Here is a 22727-nt window from a genome sequence, read left to right as displayed (position 1 = left end):
AGTGTTCGCGCCGGCGTCTCGTGTGCGCGCACAATATGTCAGTTCTAGCACTGCTAATTTGACATCAAAACCTGTTCATTATCAAAATAAAATACTCACCGAACTTATAAAAAGTTCTGCTTAATTTAATTTGTCTGTTGTACACTATGAAGGCAGTGACGGTCAATACTGTCGACTTGCTGTTGTTCCAATCTCATTTCTCCAAATGTGAAGATGCTGATACGTGTAGGCCTATATTGGGACTGAAGCATGAAGCTTTCTTTACATAAATAGTTAAGCATCCAAATGTTAGGCTACATCGCAAATATGGAAACTTTGGACCGAATGAGAGATGCACGAGCCCAACGTCTGCAGTTTCAGTTTCGATTCAACTTAATTCGTTTAGACTTGATGTTTTAAATAAATGTTGTCTGTATACTATTATTATTATTATTTGTATTATTATCTATTAATAGTATTATTTTTCATTCTCGTTTTGTTCTGAATACCATTAATTTAAGGATTTGCTGTGGAGTGAGGGGAAGTAGGCCTACTACGCCTCAAGAACGCAACAAAGTATTACACACTCAGGTGCAACTTATTTTCTGAAAAAATATAGTAAATTATAAATTTGTGCATAGGGACAGGGTCGTATACCCACAATTGAGGTCCCTGAGGTCCGGGCCTCTGTAATTTTTCTATGTGTATAATGAAAGTTGTGAAATAATTGCCTAATATTAACTCTAATTTGGTGCTGCAAGGATATTAAACATCGCGATGATGATAACTGACCTTCTCATCTGAGCGGTTTCAGCAGACTAACAGCGCTCGTCAATGTCAAAATGTTTGAGTCGGAGATTAAATCAAAGTAGGCGGGTTTATGTTCACAGAAGCTGCAAGCCGAGCGCGAATTTCCGCATGACGCTTCAGTTATTCGGTCATAAAGTGCGAGATAATATGTAAATCGCTAAACTAAACAGCTGTTATAGAAGTTTTAAACGAACGACAGAAACAATTAGTTTGCAAAGTATCAACCGGGAAAGGAAATATAGGGGATAGCGGGGCACAACGTAAATCCCAGTTGTGCAAGTGGGTCATGTTGTCACACTGCGTTACAATGAATATGTTTTGAACTATGTTGTATAGCTTTTTTGTTTGTCTTGTATATTTGTTTGATTAGATCAGATAACATTTTAATCTGTCATATGGTCATGTTACAATGTGCCCCACCTATGGGACATGTTGTCACATTGCACTTCCATTCTTTCTGGGTATATCAAGAAAAAAGTAAAAAAATTTGGCCTTAAAAACACCTTAAAATGCACGTGTAGATGCACGTGCACCCCCCTAGCAAGATCAATTTTGGGACCTCAGTATGCTATTTAGAAAACCCTGCATATGACCCTGGGTCGAGACTATTTGTGTCAAAATATTTCATTAACCGCTCCCACATTAACTTTAGGCTCAGTCACTGTTATAAATATGAGGGGGTCCTTGGAAATGTTTTTCCCCTGTAAGGGGTCCCTGGCTCCAAAATGTTTGAGAACCCCTGTAGTGTCAGCTACTGACGCAGTCTCGTCCCTTTCCTCGCTTCCTATCCTCGTGTCTCAGCCCCAACCCATTAGGAAGCGAGAGAAGGAAGGAAAGAAAATGAGGACGGAGGAATCAAAGGAAATCTTATTTGTATTTTGGAACATTCTTGATCACTCAAGCTTCACTTCTAAGCGTCATCAGCTGCGCTCAAGGGAAATGCCCTTTTATGTTGTTGAAATTTGGTAATTTAAAAATTCATTATAAATTTTTTTATTTGGTCATTTAAAGGAAGATGTCTTGTTGAAATATGTGAGATGAAAGGTTTATTTAAATGGCAAAGAATTAAAATTATTGTGACAGATGTGAAGGGGGAGGAGAATTTATATGTGCGTCAGGTTTTTCAACAGGAAAGAATTCCGCACAGGATACATCTGTGCATCCTTGCTCATAGCTCCGCTGAAAGCTTCCTCAATCCTTGTTCCTCGCCTCTTCGCGGTGCAATTAGAGAATTGAGATGTCCTTTCTTTGATTGGTTTCTGGGTCACAGGCTGGAGGATGGAGGAGCGAGGAAACAAGGAAGCGTCAATTTGAGTATTGAGAAGCACGCCACAAGTGTTTAGGGTGCCATTTGGGACAGGGCCTAGCCTTTATGAACTAGCAATCGTGTCGTGGCAATAATTAATTCACCAGCAGATGGAACTATTATGCCAAACTCAAATATTTCTCAAAGTGCACCTGTTAATACAAATAAATGTTTTCATGCATCTGCAAAGACAGATATTTAAAAACAACAACAACTGTGCTATCCTTGTGTGAATAGCTGACAACTTTAGGAATAGGTATCAAATAACTGTCCATGATAAAGCTTTAAATATTTTAGCTGTGATTTTGGGGTATAGCCTTTAATCTGGAAGTCATGTGAACCAACTGGTGTACAAAACTAGGGGAATGTCAAAGGGAGAAGACAAATAGTGCTTTCCCACCCACCACCTCACTCACACCCATGCTGACCTTAGCCACCTCTTGGTGTTCTTCCCCCAGATGTCTTAAGTCTTAAATCCTATTAGTCAAGGTTTCTCAGAGCCATTAAATGTAATTTTCCCAATTTCTATGGATTGCTTCATCATTTAAGTGAGCTGAGAGAGTATATGCCCAAAAGCCACTCTGCTATATATCATTCTCAACATATTAAAATTAAAAGAAGAAAAAAGTGCAACATAAGCAGGATCATTTTCCATATAATCTTATATTACAATATAAAAAATTACATATTTTTGTAATAGATCTTTATTAATAGTAGCTAAATGCACACATTTACATAAAACTGTTTCTAAGCACATCTCAGAATTCAGCCGACAACTAAGCTGACATGGTACATGCCAAACATGACGAAGTCTAATCTTGTTCTCTTCCAGTGTGTCACCTCACTCTCAGCCACCTCAAACTCAAGCCCCACTGCAAATCATCCATGGCAAGGCCAACCTTCCAGTCATGACCCTGCTTTCATGTGAACAAATAAAAAACGGAAGTTTAGCAGTAGGGTTTAAGGTTGAATCAACTGGGGCTTGATTTTTCAACCATGCCTTTGGGGCCGTTTTATCACTTAGCTTGTCTAATTTTGAGATTTACTTCCTCTTGTTTTGTATTTGAAATCATAGCTTGGCAAGATGAACAGTTGAGGTCATGATATGCATGCAATTTTTCTAAGGGGACATATCTAAACAAAGAGACTATACAACACTGTATGCATTTATAGGATGTTTTCCAGTCCTTGGTTATTTTATGCTAACTTTGCTTTAATTAATTTAAAGATTAAGTGAAATTTGAATGTGAATATCAAAATACACGTTTCAATTTAATATCTCAGTGAGTTGCTCTTATTGCCTAACCTAACAAATGACAATAAATTGTAGGAGGAATTCACTTCAACTCAAAATTAGCAAGGTGTCAAAGGGAGTATTTTTGATCTTGATTTTCGTAAATAAGATGTCAATGAGGTGCTTCATTGAAACCACAGCAAAGAGGAGCGCATCAGGAAAAGCTATCACCAATAAAAAAGACTGAATTCAGGATTTTTTTTTACAACTTTTAAAGGGCCACAGTTTTGTCTCTGTGTTTTACTGTAGGGTTGGCACTTCTACAGATGGGACGGTAGCTGGCAAGTATTTGTTTATAAACCCTACTTGTTTGGGTACAATACTTGAACTAACTTCTATTCAGCAAACAGTGTGAATCCATGCAAAGCCTTTTCCCAAAGTCCTTTTGAAGGCGACAGCCCATTGAAGGAGGAGGAGAGAGGGATTAGCGTCTTCAGCAGCAGTGCATTTCCGAGGGAGCTGATTAGCTCGCCATTCATTGTTAAATCGAGCAAAGGAAGGCCCTAGAGGACTGAAAAGAGCCAAATAGGTGGGCCTGGAATAAAACATCCACAGGAAGCCCAACACAGGCTACATGAAATTTTCCCAACATTTTTTTTTTCTCCCGAGATGGTGGCATGAAAAAGGAGATTAGCATACAAAATTAGATGCTAGATGATTTGTGGGGCGACTTGGTTCATGTTTTCCCTCTGTCTCAACAAAGTTAATTAAACTAGTCTTAAACAGTAAAGAAACATCCAAGCGCAAAAGCATTGGGAGTGCTTTGAGGATTACCAAGACAGAAAAGGAGGCATTTGTGAAGAAGAAATTGAGAGAGGCGTGAAGGAAGGAAGACTATAATTAAATGCTCTCTCTCATTGTCTCTCTGCCCCAGGGTTATGTGACATCAAGCTGAAGAATACAGAAAGAAAAGGGTTATATATGCCCAAGACAAAGAAATCATTAGGTCTGACCAACAGTCTACGGTAAATAATTTAATTTTACAGTGTGTGGAACTGGGATTTACGATATGGTCTTTCATTCTTTTACACTTAAAATGTCATTATTATTATTATTATTATTATTATTATTATGAAGCACATTTATTTCTGAGCAAAATAAATTAGCAGAGGATGGTTTGCTACACAAACAACAAGTGGCTCAGTTAATTGCATTCATCTGACCTAAATAAATGAAAACATTAAAAAATGACACCTATTACATAATTTTAATTATGAAAGCAAAGTAAAAAAAAAAAACACATAGAAAGAAACTATCATAGAAAAAACAGCACTATAGTATCTGTGCAATAAATTAACAATATACAAAGTGCTTCCTCTTATTTACAGTTCATATACAGTATCAGGGTAAAACTATTATCAGAATGCAAAAAACAGGCAAGAAAACATTAGGCAAGCAATGATTCTGATGGAAGCTGGAGAAGTGGCCCGAATCGTGAATTCAAAACTCCTTTAAAAATGATCATTCCAATAAATGATCCATCAAAGTACATCACTGTTGGTGAATGAAAAGGTTATTCACAGTCTATTGTGCTATATATTGGTTAGATGCGGTGTTCAGTGCTATCCTACAATGTATACAGGAGTAATTTTGAATTGCTTAGATGAAATAATACAGATCAAATATGTGTTTAAAGTATCAGCTCTGGAAGGTGTCCATTAAAGCATTCAGATGAACCTTTGAGCTTATTTCATTCTCAAGCTCAGGGTGTATTGTAGACAAAAACATCTGCTTAACTTCTAGACCACCGTAGCGAACAGTTCAGGACATCTCTAGTGCTTCTTCTTCAACCTATAGCTTTTCCTGCGGCTGGCACTATCGTTCGTGACCCGTTTGGCCCTCTTCACGCAATAGTACTTTGTGACAGTTTTGCGGCACTGCTCGCATTTTACAGCGCAACACCAGTGGAACTTGCAGTTGCAGCTGGACACGGTCTCGGCCCTGCGTTCCTCCACAGCCAGGCCGCACTCTCCGCACAGCCGTTTGCAGCTACGCTTCTCCCACTTGCTCAGATTCTTGCCCTTCCTCAAGCACTCACGGCCCTCGGTGCCCGGTAAGCCCAGAGTGCGGTTCTCCAAGCAGTAGTCGGGGGAATCCTCCAAGTGCACCAGTTCTTTACGCGAGATGGAGCTGAAGGTCTCGGCTATCGCTCCGCGGCTGGCTGCGCTGTTGCCCGCACCACGCAGCAGGTCCACCTTCACGGCCCTGTGATACTTCTCCTTTAGGTAGTTGCCCACCTCGCGAAACTCGGGCAACTGCAGCCAGCAGGTCTGAGTGGTGCAGCTGCCAGACACTCCATGGCACTTGCACGTCCTCTGCATGGTTCCTTTCACTGCCTGGTTGAAGAGAGGATCTCACGTTAAAGAACACATTCATTCATGCATTCTATGTTTCAAAACATTCTAATTAGGATTGAACTCATCAGTCGAAATATACAATGCGCTCTTTATAGGCACCCTATACATCCACTTAAACAAGCAGAAGGAAACTCTGAGTTAAGAGGAAGTGGTTCAAAGTTCAAGTCTGGGGATTTCTCTTTTCTTGGTGGTCGTACAAGAATTCCTGACTTCGGCTGAAACAAACAGCTGTCCTTAAAAAAGGAACGCCTCTTTTCTCATTCACTCGGCGCAAGACGCAGAATCAGGGTTTCACATCGAGCTAGATTGTTAGGCGCAGGAAAGGGGTGTATTTATTTTGCATAGCCATTGTCAACATGTTTTCTGTCATAGGCAGACCCAGTGGCAAGTCCATTGAGGAGGAAGTGAAAAAGAATTCTTTCACATTTTTTCAGTTACAATGATGCTCCAGGTGCCAATGAATTGACAAAACCTGCAGACGGGGCACAGACAGGATAAACAAAGAGCACTTGAGCCACATGGCTGTGATCCCCGTGGCTCTCTCAAGTACAACAAAGACCAACATAAATGTAAGATCCTTATTGCAAGAATAAAACTAAACACTTATTTGGGAAGCAACAGAATACAGAACCTTTGCAATGTGCGGACCCCTAGGTCGTCTAATTAAGCTTGCACCACTGATCCCAAGAATCTCAAGTTAAGGCCTCGTCATAAAGGACATTCACAGGCTGTAAATAGGCCCTTCTGGTACAGCGCACACTCTATTGGGAGAACGAGTGGCACCTTGCTTATGGGGCTGTGAATGAAACTCTTGGGTGGTAAGCTATCATTAGAAGCACTGAAAAATGATTCAAAAGCCACTCTGCGAGCTGTTGGTGGCCAACAGACGAGCCTGAAATTTAGGCCCCAGCCAGCCCAGATGACTTCATATACCTTGCGTCCTACTTCGTTGTTGTGCAGGTTCATGGCGGCTCGTGCGTCCTGTCCGGTTTCCAGTGCATCCACAAACTGCTTGGAGATCGCCTCTCCGAATCCTACGTTATCGCTGCAGCCTCCCCATAGCCATCCCTGACCACCTGAGATGACAACAGAATGTTTTGGCTAGACTAAATTGAACATTTCTACTTATGTGACATCTAATTTTTGGAAATTCCATTCCTGCATTTATGGCACAATATAGATTACCAGAAAAAAATATTTCCACTTCTTTTTCCTTAAAAACTATGAATGGGGCCAATTATTGGAGAATTTAAGAGCAAAAATTTAAAGAAGCTTATATATAATTATATTTATACTCTTCAAAAGTATAGGGGTTAGTAAGATTTTTCTATTTTTTTTTATTCAGCAAGGATGCATTAAATGCTGTTCTTGTGAATTGTATATTCATCAAAGAATCCTGAAAAGGATATTAAGCAGACTTTTTTATAATGTATTCTTACTTAAAATAATAACAACAAATGCTTCTTGTGCACCAAATCAGCATATTAGAATGATTTCTGAAAGATCATGTTACACTGAAAACTGGAGTAAAGGCTGCTGAAAATTCAGCTTTGCAATCACAGGAATAAATTACATTTTAAAATGACAATAGAAAACAGTTACACAATATTTTACATTTATTTTATTTTTTTATCAAATAGATGCAGCCTTAGTGAGCATAAGAGAATCCTACTGACCCCAAACTTTCGAACAGTAGTGTATAAAAGCACTTACATTAATGGGAGTTCACACAAAAATGAAAATTCTGGCATTAATTTCTCACCCTCATGTCGTTCCAAACCCGTAAGACTTTCGTTCATCTTCGGAACACAAATGAAGATATTTTAATGAAATCTGAGAGTGCTTCCTGTGCCTCCATAGACCAGCTACGCAACTGACACTCTGACGCTTCAAAAAGTTCATAAAGAGTTCATAAAACTAATCCATATGAATTGAGAGGTTTAGTCCAAATTTCCTGAAGATCACTTTATGTGATGAACAGATTGAATTTAGGCTTTTATTCACATAAACACTGATCAGTGAACATAAACAGAAGCTCAACGAACCTGCCTGATGCACGAGAACAAACCTCATTGGTTCTTGCGGAAACTCAAACGTTCTGCATAACACAAGAATGAACCTCACTGGTTCTCACACGTCAAGCAAACATGCTTGATCTTCCGTTTACCACAACTGATGTGTGCGTTGATGAATGTTTATATGTGAATAAAAGCCTAAATTTAATCTGTTCATCTTATAAAGCGATCGTGTCTCTTCAGAAAAATTGGACTAACCGCTCAATTCATATGGATTAGTTTAACGATCTCTTCATGAAGTTTTGAAGCGTCAAAGTGATACGTAGCTGTCAATGGAGGGACAGAAAGTCCATCAAAAAATATCTTCATTTGTGTTCCAAAGATGAACAAAAGTCTTACGGGTTTGGAACAGCATCAGGGTAAGTAATTAATGACAAATTTTTCATTTTTAGGTGGACTATCCCTTTAATTCTTCTGTTAAAACTTGTGTTTTATTTGAACTGTGATGTTGTTCTCATCACGTCTGTTGTTTTAGGGTTTTAGCCATTATATTTTCATGGGAACAAAGTTGTAAAACTGAATATAACTTTACAGAAAAAAAAAGGTTAGTAAGTGGTTGTCTACATTAAAATGATGTTAACATGCTTAACCCAGAACATTGACTTTCCATCTATGTTGAGGCGTAGTTTATCACCTCGCTGGCCGTTCCTGGTGTCATCACATCCGCAGTTATCAAAGTCACCGAGGCTGCAGTTCCTGGTGAGGGTATACATGACTCCAGCAGAGCTGATGGCATGGAAAAACGCTGTTTCTCTGTTTGCTGTGATTAGAAACAACACTGAAATTAATATTCTGTGCAAATGCCATTTTATTTATCTGGTCTATGAAATACAATGTTCTATGTATGCTGGTCAAACACTAGTGCATGTAATTTTTACTAACATCCTGAACACCATGAATCATGATTTACTCAGATGCTTAGCATCTATCTCAGTAGGGATGGCTTTTGACTCTTATTCCCCTGCATCAAACAGAGAGTAGCGCTGTTGGTCTACTCTCATATACACGTATTGTCGGTCTGGGGTCGGCACTGGACTGCGACAGGTCCCCTCTTTGGCACTTAAGGAATGCTTAATGAAAGGAGTCCGAAGCAAACCTTTGACCCACACCCTTTGACTTGAGAGGGCGTCCATTTCACTCACTCATTCTGATGCACAATATCCCCTTGGTGGCTTTTCTACTTGCCTATTAACAGACCGGGTTTAATTGACTCAAGAATGCAGTGTTTTCAGGCACATCAACATTGGGAGACGCTTCTCTGTGGTTTAAACAGGATCAATGTGTTTGTTTTAAGAGCTGTTTCTGTGATTGATACAGATGGGCTTTGAGTCACTAAACACACAGTATACATAACACACACTTGCACTTTTATTCTATTAAAATGTATGCATTTTTAAAGGTCTGACAGCACAATATACATAAAACGATCATCAACAGAGGTCATAGTTCTCACCGCTTCTGAGTCCACTGTGGGTGGAGAGCTGAAGAGCCCTCTCCGGGCAGTTCCAGCGGTCCCACGCAAACTGATACTTGCACTCTTCAATCCCACTTTGAGCTCCTGCGGCCACACTGCTGGAGTAGATCAAGTAGGCCTGAAACAATGCAAACCACACAAAAAGATTTGGGATGAAATACACACTCACTATGAAGTGGTTACAAAAAAAAAACTCACTAAAACAAATGATGCTTTTTTTTTATTCTCAGCATGCACAATTCATATATAAATGCACCTGTATGTTAATTTATTAAATTATTATATTTAAAAGTTGCTGTGGAACAATAGTGAAATATTTACATTTAATATTTAATTCATTTAAAATTTTAATATAATTCGTAAAATTATTATTATAGATATAATGGAGTCATTTTCATGCTTTTTTATTTTTTAGATAACATTTTACAATAAGGTTTCATTTGTTTACATAAGTTAACTTAATTTTTTAACATGAACTAACGGTAAACAGTTCTTCTACAGCATTTATTAATCTTAGTTAATGTTAACATTTACTAATGTATCATTAAAATCAAAAGTTGTATCTGGTAACATTAGTTAATGCACCGTGAAATAACATGAACAAACAATGAACAATTGTTATTTTATTAACCAACATTAACAAATAATAAATGCAGTAAAATATATATGCATCATAGTAAGTTAATTAATGCATTACTTAATGTTAACAAATTAGTATTTATAGTTAAGTGTTACCTAAAAATGTAAAAAAGCACAAAAATGGCCTCACTGTCTATAATAATAAATATATTAAAGGTTTAAATATGTTAATGTATGAATGTAAATATTTTTCACAGTGGTCTGAAATATATGTTTGCTGGATATTCTTTTTTTTTTATTATAAAAAAAGAGCACCAAAACGACACATTAGAGTAGGGTAATTGTTTGTTTGTGTGTGTGTGTGTGTGTGTGTGTGTGTGTGTGTGTGTGTGTGTGTGTGTGTGTGTGTGTGTGTGTGTGTGTGTGTGTGTGTGTGTGTGTGTGTGTGTGTGTGTGTGTGTGTGTGTGTGTGTGTGTTTTTAATGTAATTGTTTTTTCTTCTTCTTGTAATTCCACAATGATCCAAACTCAGAGATTGATCAGAAATGCACACAAAAAGTAAACAAAAAGGGTCTATGTGACTGTGAAACTGTGGTTCATACAATCTAATATGTCTCAAGTGGTTTAGAAGAGACAGCACCACAAGTGCTCTCACGGGCGGCTGGGTTGCTAATGATGACCACCCACCAAAGGCCCCTTGGGCCCCCTTCCCTTGCCACTCAGTAAAAAGTCCTCACAACTTCACATTGTGAATGAGCTGAAGTGTGTGAAAGCTATATGGTCCAGTCCACCCCAAGCAGCAAGTAATACCTAATCCACAAAGATACATGTTCAAGAAATACAGCACATGGTGGTGTGCGAATATTTTTAATTTGCCACTTGCTTGCATTGTGATCACGGGGTCACCGTCAAACATTAACTACCCACATCCATAAATGATTTGGACATTTTGAAGTTTCTCTCTCCTGGTAAAGATCAGCAAAGCAGATCAAAAGATGTTGGCTTACCTTTGGACCAGTCATCAGGAAATTATTCACTGACCTGGAAGATAGAGCAGCCTATTAAGTCAGATGACCCAAAACTTTCATATGTTCCCTTTGAAATTACAAGTAACACTTCAAATTGATAAAACATCATGTTTAAACATTTTAAAATAAGTTTATCTAATTACAAATAGGCATACTGATATTAAAAGTAACATTTTCAAATGGAAATTGTGTGTCATATATATATTATATAACATCACAATGTAGCCAAAGTTAAAAAAAGAAGAACATAGCTTCTCCTCATGCATGCTAATCAATGAAACGAGGCTCAAAGCTTCTTTATCACGGAACATAACAGAAAACCGATCAGTTGAAGTCTCTGTTTCACCCCGATTTTTTTTTAATCCAGAGATTAGCACAGCATGTAAACGTTCGATAAAATCAATTAATTAATCAATCGCCAGCCTAAAATAAAATTAAACGCGGAACTCACCAACTGCAGCAAGACTTCATGTGAGCCATCAGGATGAAAGCGTAATAATAAAACTCCAAATGCATGAACATCCTGAGAGAGAGGACTGGCAGATTTATCTTCACCTTGGAAAGCAGAGGGGTCTGCAAGAGCTCTATATAACCTACATCCAGAATTCAGAGGCTGGGGGTCTCATGTGTGAGCCAAGGGGGTTCTGAAATGGAGCTCCTCTCATCCCAACAAGAGATTATCTACTTAATTAAAGATTTTCCCTTTTCTTACTCGTTCAGCCAATCAGAACTATTGTACCAGAGAGAGATTGAAATGATCAAAAGGGCACCCTGGGCTCCTCCAGGACAAATAGCTGGGAAGAGCTCCCTGTGTGCTAACAGTTGGAGTGAATTAATATGAAATCAGGATGGCATCTCTAAGGTTGTGCCTTAAAACTCAATTTCAAGAGCAGCATGAAAGGAGCTGATACAGTAGGCCTGTGGTTGATAACGCTCAGGGATTACTGACATTATCTACTGGATCAAACGACAATGTTATTTGTAGCGTTCGCAGGAATTTATAGGCAAGTTAAATTCAAACGTATGAATAGAGTTGTTAGATTCGCTGAAATCCGGTTAAATGCACAGAAAGGCTGATAAATTAAATTTCAGTAAAATAGTTTAAAAAATAAATGCGCAGGACAGGGGCTAACTTTTTTTGTTTAGCCTGACTGTGTTAAAAGTGTGTGTGTATATATATATATATACACACACACACACACACACACATGCTATATATATATATATATATATATATATATATATATATATATATATATATATATATATATATATATATATAAAACGGCACAATGCTAAATGTATCCATGCGCGCGAGGAGTTGAATTAAAAGATAAACAGCTGGAATTAACATAGATAAGGAGGATAATTGTGTTTGCGTTTTTCAGGAGGACTTCATAAAATTGTTATTTTACCTTTTCTCTCAGTTTAGTCCTTAGTTGACGCTTCATGACCTTTAGGTTCAGCTTCTTTGACGTCCGCGTATCTTCTCTTGTGCAAATTAGGATTAGGAAAGTTATTTGGGAGATTCCAGAGGGATGTTTTTGGATTAGGCTTTGAAAGGCTTTCATATGAAGTAAAGCGAATTTGCCACTATATTCTAAATCCACTGTTTGGTCTATTTGAATGCGAGTAGATTCATCTTATCAATGAAAATGATAAACAAAATATATCTGGCCTATTCATGATTGTAAATGGATGTTGCAATGACGTTTTACTTAAAATCTTATGCATATTTATTTAGTGATTTTAGCATGTGCTCGCAAGTTTTTACTTTTTTCCCCATAGATGAAATATAAATAAAACTACAGTAGCCTACCAACAGGTTTAGTAACAGTTTTCATATTTAAATTTCAATAGGTTAACTATTTTCTTTTAATTTAGGGGTCCATAGAAAATCATTATTTTATGTTTAAACATTTGATTCAGGAAGCTCATGCAGCGATACAGAGACATTTTCGCACACGGGTGAACGTTTCATTCATTGGATGAATCGCAATGAATAAGCTGTATTACATTTTTTTTGTCTTACAAAATACATCCATTTATCACAAAGATTTATGAATATAAAATATGGTCGGGGTTCCAAAAGAAGGTTCGTTGAGACAACATTTTCAGACATACACACATTTTATTCAATTAAGAAAAGATTAATATTGATTCATAACAAAACTCACGGAACAACTCGTAAAACTCTCCCACTTATAGAAATTTTGGTTTATGGTACATGAAAACATTCCTTGAAAATGTGCCCATTAAGGCTCCCAGACATCAAAGGTCACTGTACAAATAATTGAGCTGTAAAATATAGTCAATTTGTGTCTTCTTCCTAAACATGGGTGAATGTTTTAAATATAGCATTTGGTGAGAATATTTTTCTTATATTTGGAGAAATCTAACAACCTATCAAACATTTATGAGAAGCAATATTTATGGTTGTCATTCATTCATCACAGAAGAGCCAAGAAAAGAGCCCACCCCGAATGATACATCTGATTTAAAACTTCATTAGTTTATAACAATTCTTCTGATGCGATACATCATTTTTGCATTTTCAATTCTGAGTCTAACCCAAAATCTCCCTATTCTATAAGGCAAAGGGCAAGATACTATCTGATGAAGACAATTAAATATTCCAATCCTTGGATTATATAATAAGGACAAATAAAAGTCCTGTAATAATAAATCTGCTAGAATTAATGCACCTTAATACATTTACCTCAACAGATACATTTCTTTCAAAATATTTTCTGGTTAAATATTTTCCACAATACTTGAAATAGTCATTTGGTGCTTCAATGTATTTAATTAGAAAAGAGGTCACCATATTCCTGGTCACCACATTTGCCAGGTACTCTTTTACAGGACCAAAAGAGGCCATGGAAACCAGATAGAGAGCTATGCAATATGAAAAATGAAATACAAATTTCTGATGAATTGCTCATTTCACTTGAGGAAATTTTCCTCATTGTAACCACCACTGATCTGAAGACATTTGCATTGGCATGTAGAATAATTTATTTAAATATTAATAATAATAATGAGAATAAATATGATCAATAATGACAGTAAGATGTATTTACATGTATAGGCATACTGTCAGTACTAACAAAACTATTCGAAACAGAACTTATCACTGATGATAAGTTGTGCACACTGTTAGGTGTATCACCTAAGAAAATGTAGTGCCAATATATTAATAGCTTAACTTAATTTTACAGCTTGCATAGCTCTCTGGAATGATTTTTTTTTTTTTTTATCAGAACCATAACTGCTAAGCCAGAGAAACCTATTCATGAGAGGGGCTGTAATGAGGCACATGGCTGTTTAACTAGTGAAGTACCATCTCTTGCCTCTTGAGGCAGACTGAGACATAATTATGATCCTCCCAATCTATGGCCTTTACCATCTCCAATAATTATCCCCCACAGTCATGAAAAGGAAAGAATTCTTAAGAACACATATTAGTCCAACACACTCTAGAGCTTCTTATTTCATATGAGAGTGTATACAGATCAATCTTCACTGCACACTAAGAAATGCTTTTGTATATGTTGGCTTATAACCTTTTTTTTTGTTTGTTTTGTTTGTTTGTTTTTGATATGCAATGATCAAATCAACCACTTTTGTGGCTGCCATCACCGGTGCGTTGAACGCGGGCTATGATGGTCTCATGAGTTACCCTCTTGCAATCCTTGGCCAGCCCAAAGAAGCACATAAGATCGATAAACGCTTTGGTCAGGTTCAGCCGACTGCCAAACTCACTTGTAGCATAATCATGGGGGAATGTGTGATGATAGTTGTGAAATCCTTCACCTGAAATTAAAATGCATATTTAAAAGTTTATTTAAAGTTTCTTTCAAATAAATGCTGTTTTTTCTATTCATCAGTAATCCTGAAAAAAATCTATCACGGTTTCCACAAAAAAATTAAACAGAAACTGTTTTTAACATAGATAATAATAAGAAATGGTTTTGAGCACCAAATCAGCATATTAGAATGATTTCTAAAGGATCATGCGCAGTGTTGGGGGTAACACATTACAAGTAACTTGAGTTACATAATCAGATTACTTTTTAAGGTAACGAGTAAAGTAACGTATTACTTTTAAATTTACAACAACATATCTGAGATTCTTTTTTCAGATAAGTAACGCGAGTTCATTTGTTTTGCCATTTACTTGACCTCTACTGTACAGGGGTGAATTTGCATTTCCTTCAGTCTGAGGCTGAGGCTCACTTTTGGTGTGAAAGGACCTTTACATTTGCCAAAAAAAATCACTTTTTTTGTTATTAAAAAACAATACAAGCAAGCCCAGCCTAGGTGAGAAAAAGTAACACAAAAAGTATCTTACCATAAAAAGTCACGCAATTAGTTACCTTTCCAGGGAGTAACGCAATACTTTTAAAAACAACTTTCCCCAACACTGATCATGTGACACTGAAGACTAGAGTAATGGCTGCTGAAAAATCAGCTTTGCCGTCACAGGAATACATTACATTTTAAAATACATTCAAATAGAAAACAGTTATTTTAAATAGCAATAATATTTCACAATATTACAGTTCATTTTGATTAAATAAAAGCAGCCTTGGTGAGCAGAAAATACTTCTTAAATACAAATATTACTGACCACCAACTTTTGAATGGTACATACTGTTGCTGTTTGGTTTACTTGTGCATTCAAATACAATATCCTGTACTTTTTTGTGTGATTGAATGTGTCTGTATAGCTTTAATAATATTCCTATTACTTAATATATACTATTAGGCCATGAGACGGGACCCCAAATTTGGGCTACCGGTACCATTTTGAGGGATTAAATTTCTTTTTGATTTTCATGAAGGTACACATCTCTAGTGTTGGAAAATGTGTGATAGCATCCGATCCATGGTAGCTTTCATTAGAAATCAACACTTATATCATCCTACCTCAAGGTAAGGTGTTCAGTGACTACAAGAGAGAAAAATGTATCCTTTTATAATTTTAAAAATGTATTATAATTTTTTATAATTTTTTTATTATACATTTTTTATTTTTTTATTTAAAGATAAATTCATTTATCCTTTTTCTTGACATATTTTTTGAAAATCGTCCTTCGTAACCAAAAACTACCTTGAATCTAATGCTATCACACATTTTTCAAATACAGGGTCATATACCTACACAAAAATCACCATGCGATTTAATCCCTCAAAATGGTACCAATCAACCCTCTGTCTCACGGCCTATATTCATATATTTTATTAAAAAAACATAAAGCAACTTAACTGCTTCCATATTTTTACATATATATTATTAAGTAAATGTGCAAACAAGAAGAGTTTAAAAAAGTTATTAATTAATAAATTATGAATGAATGATTGAATGAAAATTAAGCTGGAAAAGAAAAGACATTGTTCTTACCAATGGCACTGAAGGCAACAAACTTGTTCTCTCTGGGATTGATGCTGTTGTCATAGGGCCTCATTCCCCACATGTGAGCTGCACTGTTGACCAGCCAGGTCGCATTAAGGACCACAGTGTATCTCAACAGACAAGGGACAAAGTAACTGGTCAAAAGACTCTCTTCCCAAAAGTACCACGGTACAAGCATGGGGAAGAGAAAGCACATCACCATCACAGATAACTTGTAGTGCCTAGGGACAGAGAAATGTAAGATATTCAAAACAAACATTCCGATTGCCATTCTTCTACTGTATGTAACAGATTTTCTGAATTAACAAAAGCTGTTAAACCTCAGCTAGACCGCAACACGCAGTTTGAAATGCTGACTAACCAGTTGTTCTTCCATTATCTGATCTGGCAAGACACATTCTTAAACCCTTATCAAAAAGCTCAGCACTTTTTCTGTTGGACGTCATTCAAAGTGATGGAAAGGGATATTGATTATTCCACACTAGCTAGTGCCAAATATGTGGCCTGGTTAAGATGGGCACTCCTAATGACGGGGTCACAGAGGTGTAGTGAATATTTTAAATAACAAAAACTTTTTTCAGCTCATAAGAACTGAGAAAACCTTGATCAAAGTTTGGCCAGTCTCGTACATTTACAGGTTTTCACCCAGTAAATACTGATTAAATTATTCAGCGCTATTGTATCAGAATTAAGGCCAGATTTACAAACAGCTTGCACCAGCACAAACCATCTTTTGATGTTAAAAATCTACTGTCAGGATTTACTAAGACACGCAGTGAAAAATTTAGGATGAAAAGGGATGGACAGAGGAATTTTTGGATTTGCAATTTGCCTTGTTTAGTAAATCTGGCCCTTAGTGTTCATCAATTGAACCAGTTTTGAGTTTATCGAAATATATAAATCAAAACAGAAGATTTTTAAAAGCTAAAATAAAGCATCATTCAATTATATTATTATAAAGAGGAAAACGTTTTATGAAGAATGTATTTGTAATTTTTTTCAGTGATAATTATATCAATACAAAAGTAGTGTATGTACTCCACTGTTCAAAAGTTTGAGGTCGTTAATAAGACACATGCTGCGTCCCAATTCGCATACTATCCGTTCTAAATAGTATTCGAAAATAGAATTAGTATGTCCCAAATCGTAGTATGTTGAATTGAGTATTCCAAAGAGACCCGGATGGTCTACTATATCCGGTCAGGATCCGAAGTGCAGATCGATGCACACTCTAACAGCTGATATTGCCCACAACCCATCGTGCGTTGGACGAGGATTCGGTTAGAACTACAAACACGAGTGAAAAGTGTTAAACAACTACAGACATGGAGGACGCACGAGTCCAGCGGTTGTATAGAGAGGTTTAGATAAAGGGGTTTAAGTGATTAATTATCAGTATCTATGTATTGAAAATGTATTTATTCAATGTTGTCTACATTATTATTATATTGCATCTGCAGCAGCATTGTGAACTTTTGTAAAGATACGTTTATAGCCATTAACTTTTAAATGCATCATTACATTCAAATTGCAAACACATGAGGAGAGTCTCCGCATGAAAGACCCACGACTGTCAGATGAACGTGCTACAACATTTCTCTCCGAAATGGTAAGAAATTATATTAGATTGAATGGAGGATTTTAACTGTGACGAGATGATTGACAGGGCAGTTTACGGTGACAGGATGCACACGACAGAGCTGTCCGTTAAAGATGACGAAGTAGTATGTCCCAAAGCTTGCCTACTCCTTTGCTACACACTCAAAAGTATGTACTTTTTCTTCACAAAAAGAGTACATACTTTTAGGGCGTAGTATAAGTAGGCGAATTGGGACGCAGCCATAGTTTCTCTGCATTTATTGGATAAAAAATACATTAAAATAGTAATTGAGAAATGTTATTACATTTGTTTCTATTGTGTTATATTTTAAAATATAATTTATTCCTGTGATAGTAAAGCTGAATTACTCCAGTCTTCAGTGTCACATGATGCTTCAGAAATCATTCTAATATGCTGATTTCTTGTCATTATACTTTTTTTTTTTTTAGAATACTTTAATGAATAGAAAGTTCAATAGAACAGCATTTATTTAATATATAAACCTTGGTCTAATTCTAAAGGTCTTTACTGTCGATTTTGATCAATTTAATGCGTCCTACCTGACTAAAAATACCAATTTCTTAAAAAAATGTTTACTGACCCCAAACTTTTGAGCTTTAGCTTAGGTGATAAGATTTATAAAACTGAATCGGAAGTGTCACATTTTCTTACTGACCTTCTCTGAAACATTACAACCCAATCTGCTTTAAGGTCAGTGAGCTCCAGCTTACGTCCTTTCTCAATAACTTTTGGGTGTTTGCGGACCAACAACCAACCGATGTGAGAAAAGAAGAATCCTCTGCGGGCATTGTGTGGGTCCGCATCAGTCTCAGAAAACTTGTGGTGGGCACGATGATCTCTGGCCCACTCATAGACATCATTCTAAAAGGATATAAGTATACATCAGTGGAGTACAAGTGAATGAAAGCTGCAAAAAAAACAAAAAAAAAAACCTATCCAGCAAGTACTTTTATCCAAAGTGACTTACAGTCCACATTTTACAGGGACAATCTCAGGTGAACGTCCTGACTCCTGGGGTTAATTGCTTTGCTCAAAGGGCACAATGGTGATCGTTCGGCTCTTGTGGGGTTTGAACCTACTAGCCCAGATCTTTAACCACTACGCCCTACCACCTCCATCTGAGCTGCATTCACATTGCATAATTTAATGTGGAATATGGTTTCATTCACTTAAAAATGTTTTACCTGAAAAGCCATAGAGTTTGCAACCGCTAGGAAGATTCGTAATGGCAATGAGGCTTTGTAGGACCTGTGGCTCCAAAGGCGATGGGCGCCGGCGGTTATTCCAAGAGCACTTACCATGAAACACACTCCCGCTGTCACATTAAGAGAGAAAACAGAAAAGAATTTTTAAAAACACATTAGCCTGAACTACACACATATTTTATAGTGTGTAACGATGTGTGCCCTTGATTCGTTCTATGAGAGGACAGAATGTCTCGCTGTGTGTTGTCAGACCAGGCTGCAAAGGATGTGGGATAACACGCCACAGACAGTGAAGAAGGCCACACTGTTATGACCCCGCTCAATTTACAATGGAGAGCCTATTTCAACAGCAATTGTTCTTTGTTCGTCAGGGTGCAATATTATGCGTTGCCGTGATGCCAAAAATCTACACAACAGTGCAGCCCAGTTCAGATTTTGGTTGGATTTCAAGTTACTCACGGGACTGTCTCGCTATCACTCACGCACACTTACAATGTTTTTAACATTGTTCTACATAACAAATTTAGCTAAGAAATGGTGGCCTGACTTTCACTTTTGGATAAAATATGACACATTAATGATAATATCTAAGAATAGTAATCACACCTTAAATCTGTAACAGAATAAATTCACCTGCTTGGCACAAAAAGAAGGGGGAACCAGGGAGTGTTTTTCCGTTTAACCCGTTATGCATGAGCTATAGGGGTTAAAAACTATCACACATGACCACCAGCCTCCTGTGAGGTGACAGCAGACATTGTGAGGATGTATAAAAATATAAAAGATTTACAGGACTATTCTGAGCTAAGAAAGTAAGATTACATGTCTGATTTATCATTTGTTTTGTAATCATGATAATGGATGTTAAATGACAGAACTGAGATCATCCAAATCAACAGATTTTCATGTTTGATTCGACATAAAATCCACACTAATATATCAATTTCCAAAGCACTTCTACTGTAAACATATAGCGCAAAATACTGAACATAATTGTGAAAGTAACATTACTTCTTTATTATTATCATCATATTTGTCTTAATATAGTTTATTTCTAGGTTTTTTCCTGATTTTATTAACAGTTTTGAATTCAATCTGTATTATATGTTTAAATGAGGGTTATGTGGGGATGGGGATGGTGATGGCATTGTAAATATTTACAAGCAGCCTACTTATATTAGTAGGCTACATTTGATTATCACAATAAATTAAGGCACACAATTTTAAATATCCATATTTGCTTGTATTACAGATTACCCTGGCCCGGTAGGCTGTAGGTTGTAACAATAGCACTAACATTGCATTAGTTTAAAGAATTTAGTGATAAATGTTAGATTTTTTTAGCAAACAAAGATAGGAATATTATAAGCCTGATACATGAAAACACAAAGTTACAGATAGGCCTTTTACGTCATCTATACATTACCATTAGGCCATAAAATAAAAATGTAATAAACACAGGAACAGGTTGCTATTATTACAAACCAGTCAGTTCAATTACAGAATCAGAATAAGAGCAACATACTCACTCCATATGAGTGTTAAGAAAGAGACAGATGGAAGAAGCGTCAATCCATAAAGAGCTCCTATGTGCAATAGAGTCATTAATAAAACGTTTCTCCATACGATTTGTGCTGGAGATTTCGGGCCCTGTTTCTCCTCATAAGCATCATCATAAACATCCTCTGTCGTCGTCGTCGTTTCGGCCATTGCTTTCATGCTCGTTGGAGTCTCCTGTAAAGAGAACGGGTCGATTATATTTTCACGACCGTACGCAAAGAAGAGCCATCTACCATTTTAATTAACTTACTATTATATTAAAAGACAAATCCCTTAAACCATTCATACAATGAATACATATTAAATTCTGCGCAAAATGGGTGTGACTTCTGTCACAAAAAAAGGCACGCGATGAAATAAACGGGCATTCACGCAACTGCTACACGCTTACCTTGTTTCCGATGCAACTGTAAAAAAAAATATCGCAATTTGATTGATGCGAGCAGGTTCTCCCGTCGAGTGAATGATTTTTTTGCGTGTCTAAGCCTCTGATTTCGTTTAAAATGATGCAATTGGGCGAGGCTGAAGGGATGCCATCCAGCCCTACCAGTTTCATTGGTTGCTCGGTTATCTGATGTTCATGATGTGGACCCCATGAACGCTGGTTTTTTGATAGCCAACACCTCAGCTGTTTAATCTCACTGTGTGATACAGATCATCAGGTCACAACAAAGCTTGTGCCTTTTAATGCCCATGAGTAAATTAGGAAAGTCTTTGCATTTCTAAGCACAAAGATAGGCTATTTCCTAAATCAATATGGGTTTTTCTTGCCAAAACAATGTTTTTATTAGAGACATAACAATTGATATGTTATGGGCATCTGTTGAGTTAGAATTGCTATGTATGCACATGGGCTACTGTAAATTTGGCACTGTTTCAATGTAATACTTTCTGCATAGCCTATCGGTAGCTTAAATGTGGTGACTGTACACTGTATTGCCATTGGTGGTTCCATGAAGAACTTTAACATCCATGGAACTTTTTCATTGCACAAAATGTTCTTTATTTTGGAAAAAGTTTCAGTTCTTTTAAGATCTGTTCACTGAAAGGTTCTCTGCTGGGGAACCCAAAATGGTTGAAAATTGGAACTGCTTTTTTGGAGTACAGAAAGCCTTACAACACTAAAATACAAATAGGTTTGTATGTAAATGTGATTTAAATGCAAACATTAATATTTATATTTAAATAGAGATTATTTTGTTGCTAGTTCAGCCCTACTGGTAAACATAAGCCATTTTCCAACCTCTATTTTCCAACATGTCGTCCCTCTAAAGAAGAGCTGCTGAAACAATGAGGTTTCGTCAAGAGAGGAACTATTGATCTTTATGTGCTAAAATGACAACAACAACTCTATAGTTCTTCAATTAGGCAGTGGGAAAGGGGCTACTATAATTTCCCATAACCAGATCTCATCTCTAATTTCAAAATGTAGCCTACTGCTGAACACATTACTGTAATTGAATGGGATTGAATTTTGCACTCATATTAACTGTGACATAGGCTACTGCACAAAACGGCTTAGCCTTATAGCTAAGCCAATCTGGTCAAAAACCAACTTTACATAATGTTTTCTCGATCAGTGCACTTTTATTTTCCCTAGTTCAGTAAGTGATTTCGTTGTAAGCATGCTTCATCCAAATCATCACCCCTTCTCAGTCACACGTCATTGTGCCATACTCCATGTCCAAACTAAAAGTGAAAGAGCATGGCATGTGGAAATGGCTATACAGCACATATTTGTGCTACTAGGCTATATGTTTATTCTGTGGTGCACTGTAGATATTTTCAAATGTGAACTTTCTGTTAATGCTTAAGGAATGTGTCCAATTGTCACAACTAATACTTACCATCAGACTTCAAAAATCCTGTGAGTATATAAATACACAGGCTTGTCTTTACATTTACATATTCATGTAGCACTACACAAGAGGGATGACGCAATAGTACCCCCTAGTGACAATGCAAGGGGCCTGCTAGTATTTTATATGTGCGCTAGTATCACTGAGATACTATTATAGTT

The 22727-nt window shown here is 36.8% G+C and overlaps 2 protein-coding genes across 4 annotated transcripts; both read right to left on the bottom strand.

Moving 5' to 3' along the window:
- Nucleotides 1-4404: 4404 nt before the first annotated feature.
- wnt8b (wingless-type MMTV integration site family, member 8b) lies at nt 4405-11714 on the bottom strand. 2 transcript variants are annotated; one of them, XR_008805809.1, is made up of 7 exons: nt 11354-11714; nt 10882-10915; nt 9275-9413; nt 8456-8581; nt 6680-6822; nt 5110-5725; nt 4405-5066 (listed from the first exon to the last, which is right to left on the bottom strand). XR_008805809.1 is itself a non-coding variant. In XM_056242923.1 (6 exons), the coding sequence occupies exons 1-6, from the start codon at nt 11422-11424 to the stop codon at nt 5162-5164; spliced, it is 1077 nt and encodes a 358-aa protein (XP_056098898.1). In that variant the 5' UTR covers nt 11425-11714; the 3' UTR covers nt 4405-5161. The 2 variants fall into 2 exon arrangements, 1 of the variants encoding a protein (XP_056098898.1); XM_056242923.1 differs by having other exon boundaries at nt 4405-5725.
- Nucleotides 11715-13973: 2259 nt separating this feature from the next.
- Nucleotides 13974-21254, bottom strand: scdb (stearoyl-CoA desaturase b). Of its 2 annotated transcripts, none has more exons than XM_056242926.1 (6): nt 21099-21254; nt 20677-20881; nt 19127-19257; nt 18598-18803; nt 16310-16542; nt 13974-14718 (listed from the first exon to the last, which is right to left on the bottom strand). In XM_056242926.1, the coding sequence occupies exons 2-6, from the start codon at nt 20864-20866 to the stop codon at nt 14519-14521; spliced, it is 960 nt and encodes a 319-aa protein (XP_056098901.1). In that variant the 5' UTR covers nt 20867-20881; nt 21099-21254; the 3' UTR covers nt 13974-14518. The 2 variants fall into 2 exon arrangements, with proteins under 2 accessions (XP_056098901.1, XP_056098902.1); XM_056242927.1 differs by lacking the exon at nt 21099-21254 and adding an exon at nt 20958-21008.
- Between the last annotated feature and the right edge of the window lie 1473 nt (nt 21255-22727).

This window comes from Rhinichthys klamathensis, unplaced genomic scaffold (assembly GCF_029890125.1).
Source record: "Rhinichthys klamathensis goyatoka isolate OS25496 unplaced genomic scaffold, OSU_Roscu_1.1 h1tg000764l_1, whole genome shotgun sequence".
Classification (NCBI taxonomy): Eukaryota; Metazoa; Chordata; class Actinopteri; order Cypriniformes; family Leuciscidae; genus Rhinichthys; species Rhinichthys klamathensis.
Note: the sequence above shows the minus strand (reverse complement) of the source record. Positions and strands in the feature narration are given on the sequence as shown.

Excerpts from the sequence above, each read along its gene's own strand:
- scdb (XM_056242927.1), bottom strand. The coding sequence starts at position 20,993 with ATGAATGGTTTAAGGGATTTGTCTTTTAATATAATA. Across the intron at positions 19,258-20,676 it reads TTTCTTAACACTCATATGGA|CGGGAGTGTGTTTCATGGTA; the intron begins GTGAGTATGTTG and ends TTAATGTGACAG. Across the intron at positions 14,719-16,309 it reads TGTTGCCTTCAGTGCCATTG|GTGAAGGATTTCACAACTAT; the intron begins GTAAGAACAATG and ends TTTTAATTTCAG.
- wnt8b (XM_056242923.1), bottom strand. The coding sequence starts at position 11,424 with ATGTTCATGCATTTGGAGTTTTATTATTACGCTTTCATCCTGATGGCT. Across the intron at positions 8,582-9,274 it reads CCACAGTGGACTCAGAAGCG|CAAACAGAGAAACAGCGTTT; the intron begins GTGAGAACTATG and ends TTCTAATCACAG. Across the intron at positions 6,823-8,455 it reads CACCAGGAACGGCCAGCGAG|GTGGTCAGGGATGGCTATGG; the intron begins GTGATAAACTAC and ends TTGTCATCTCAG.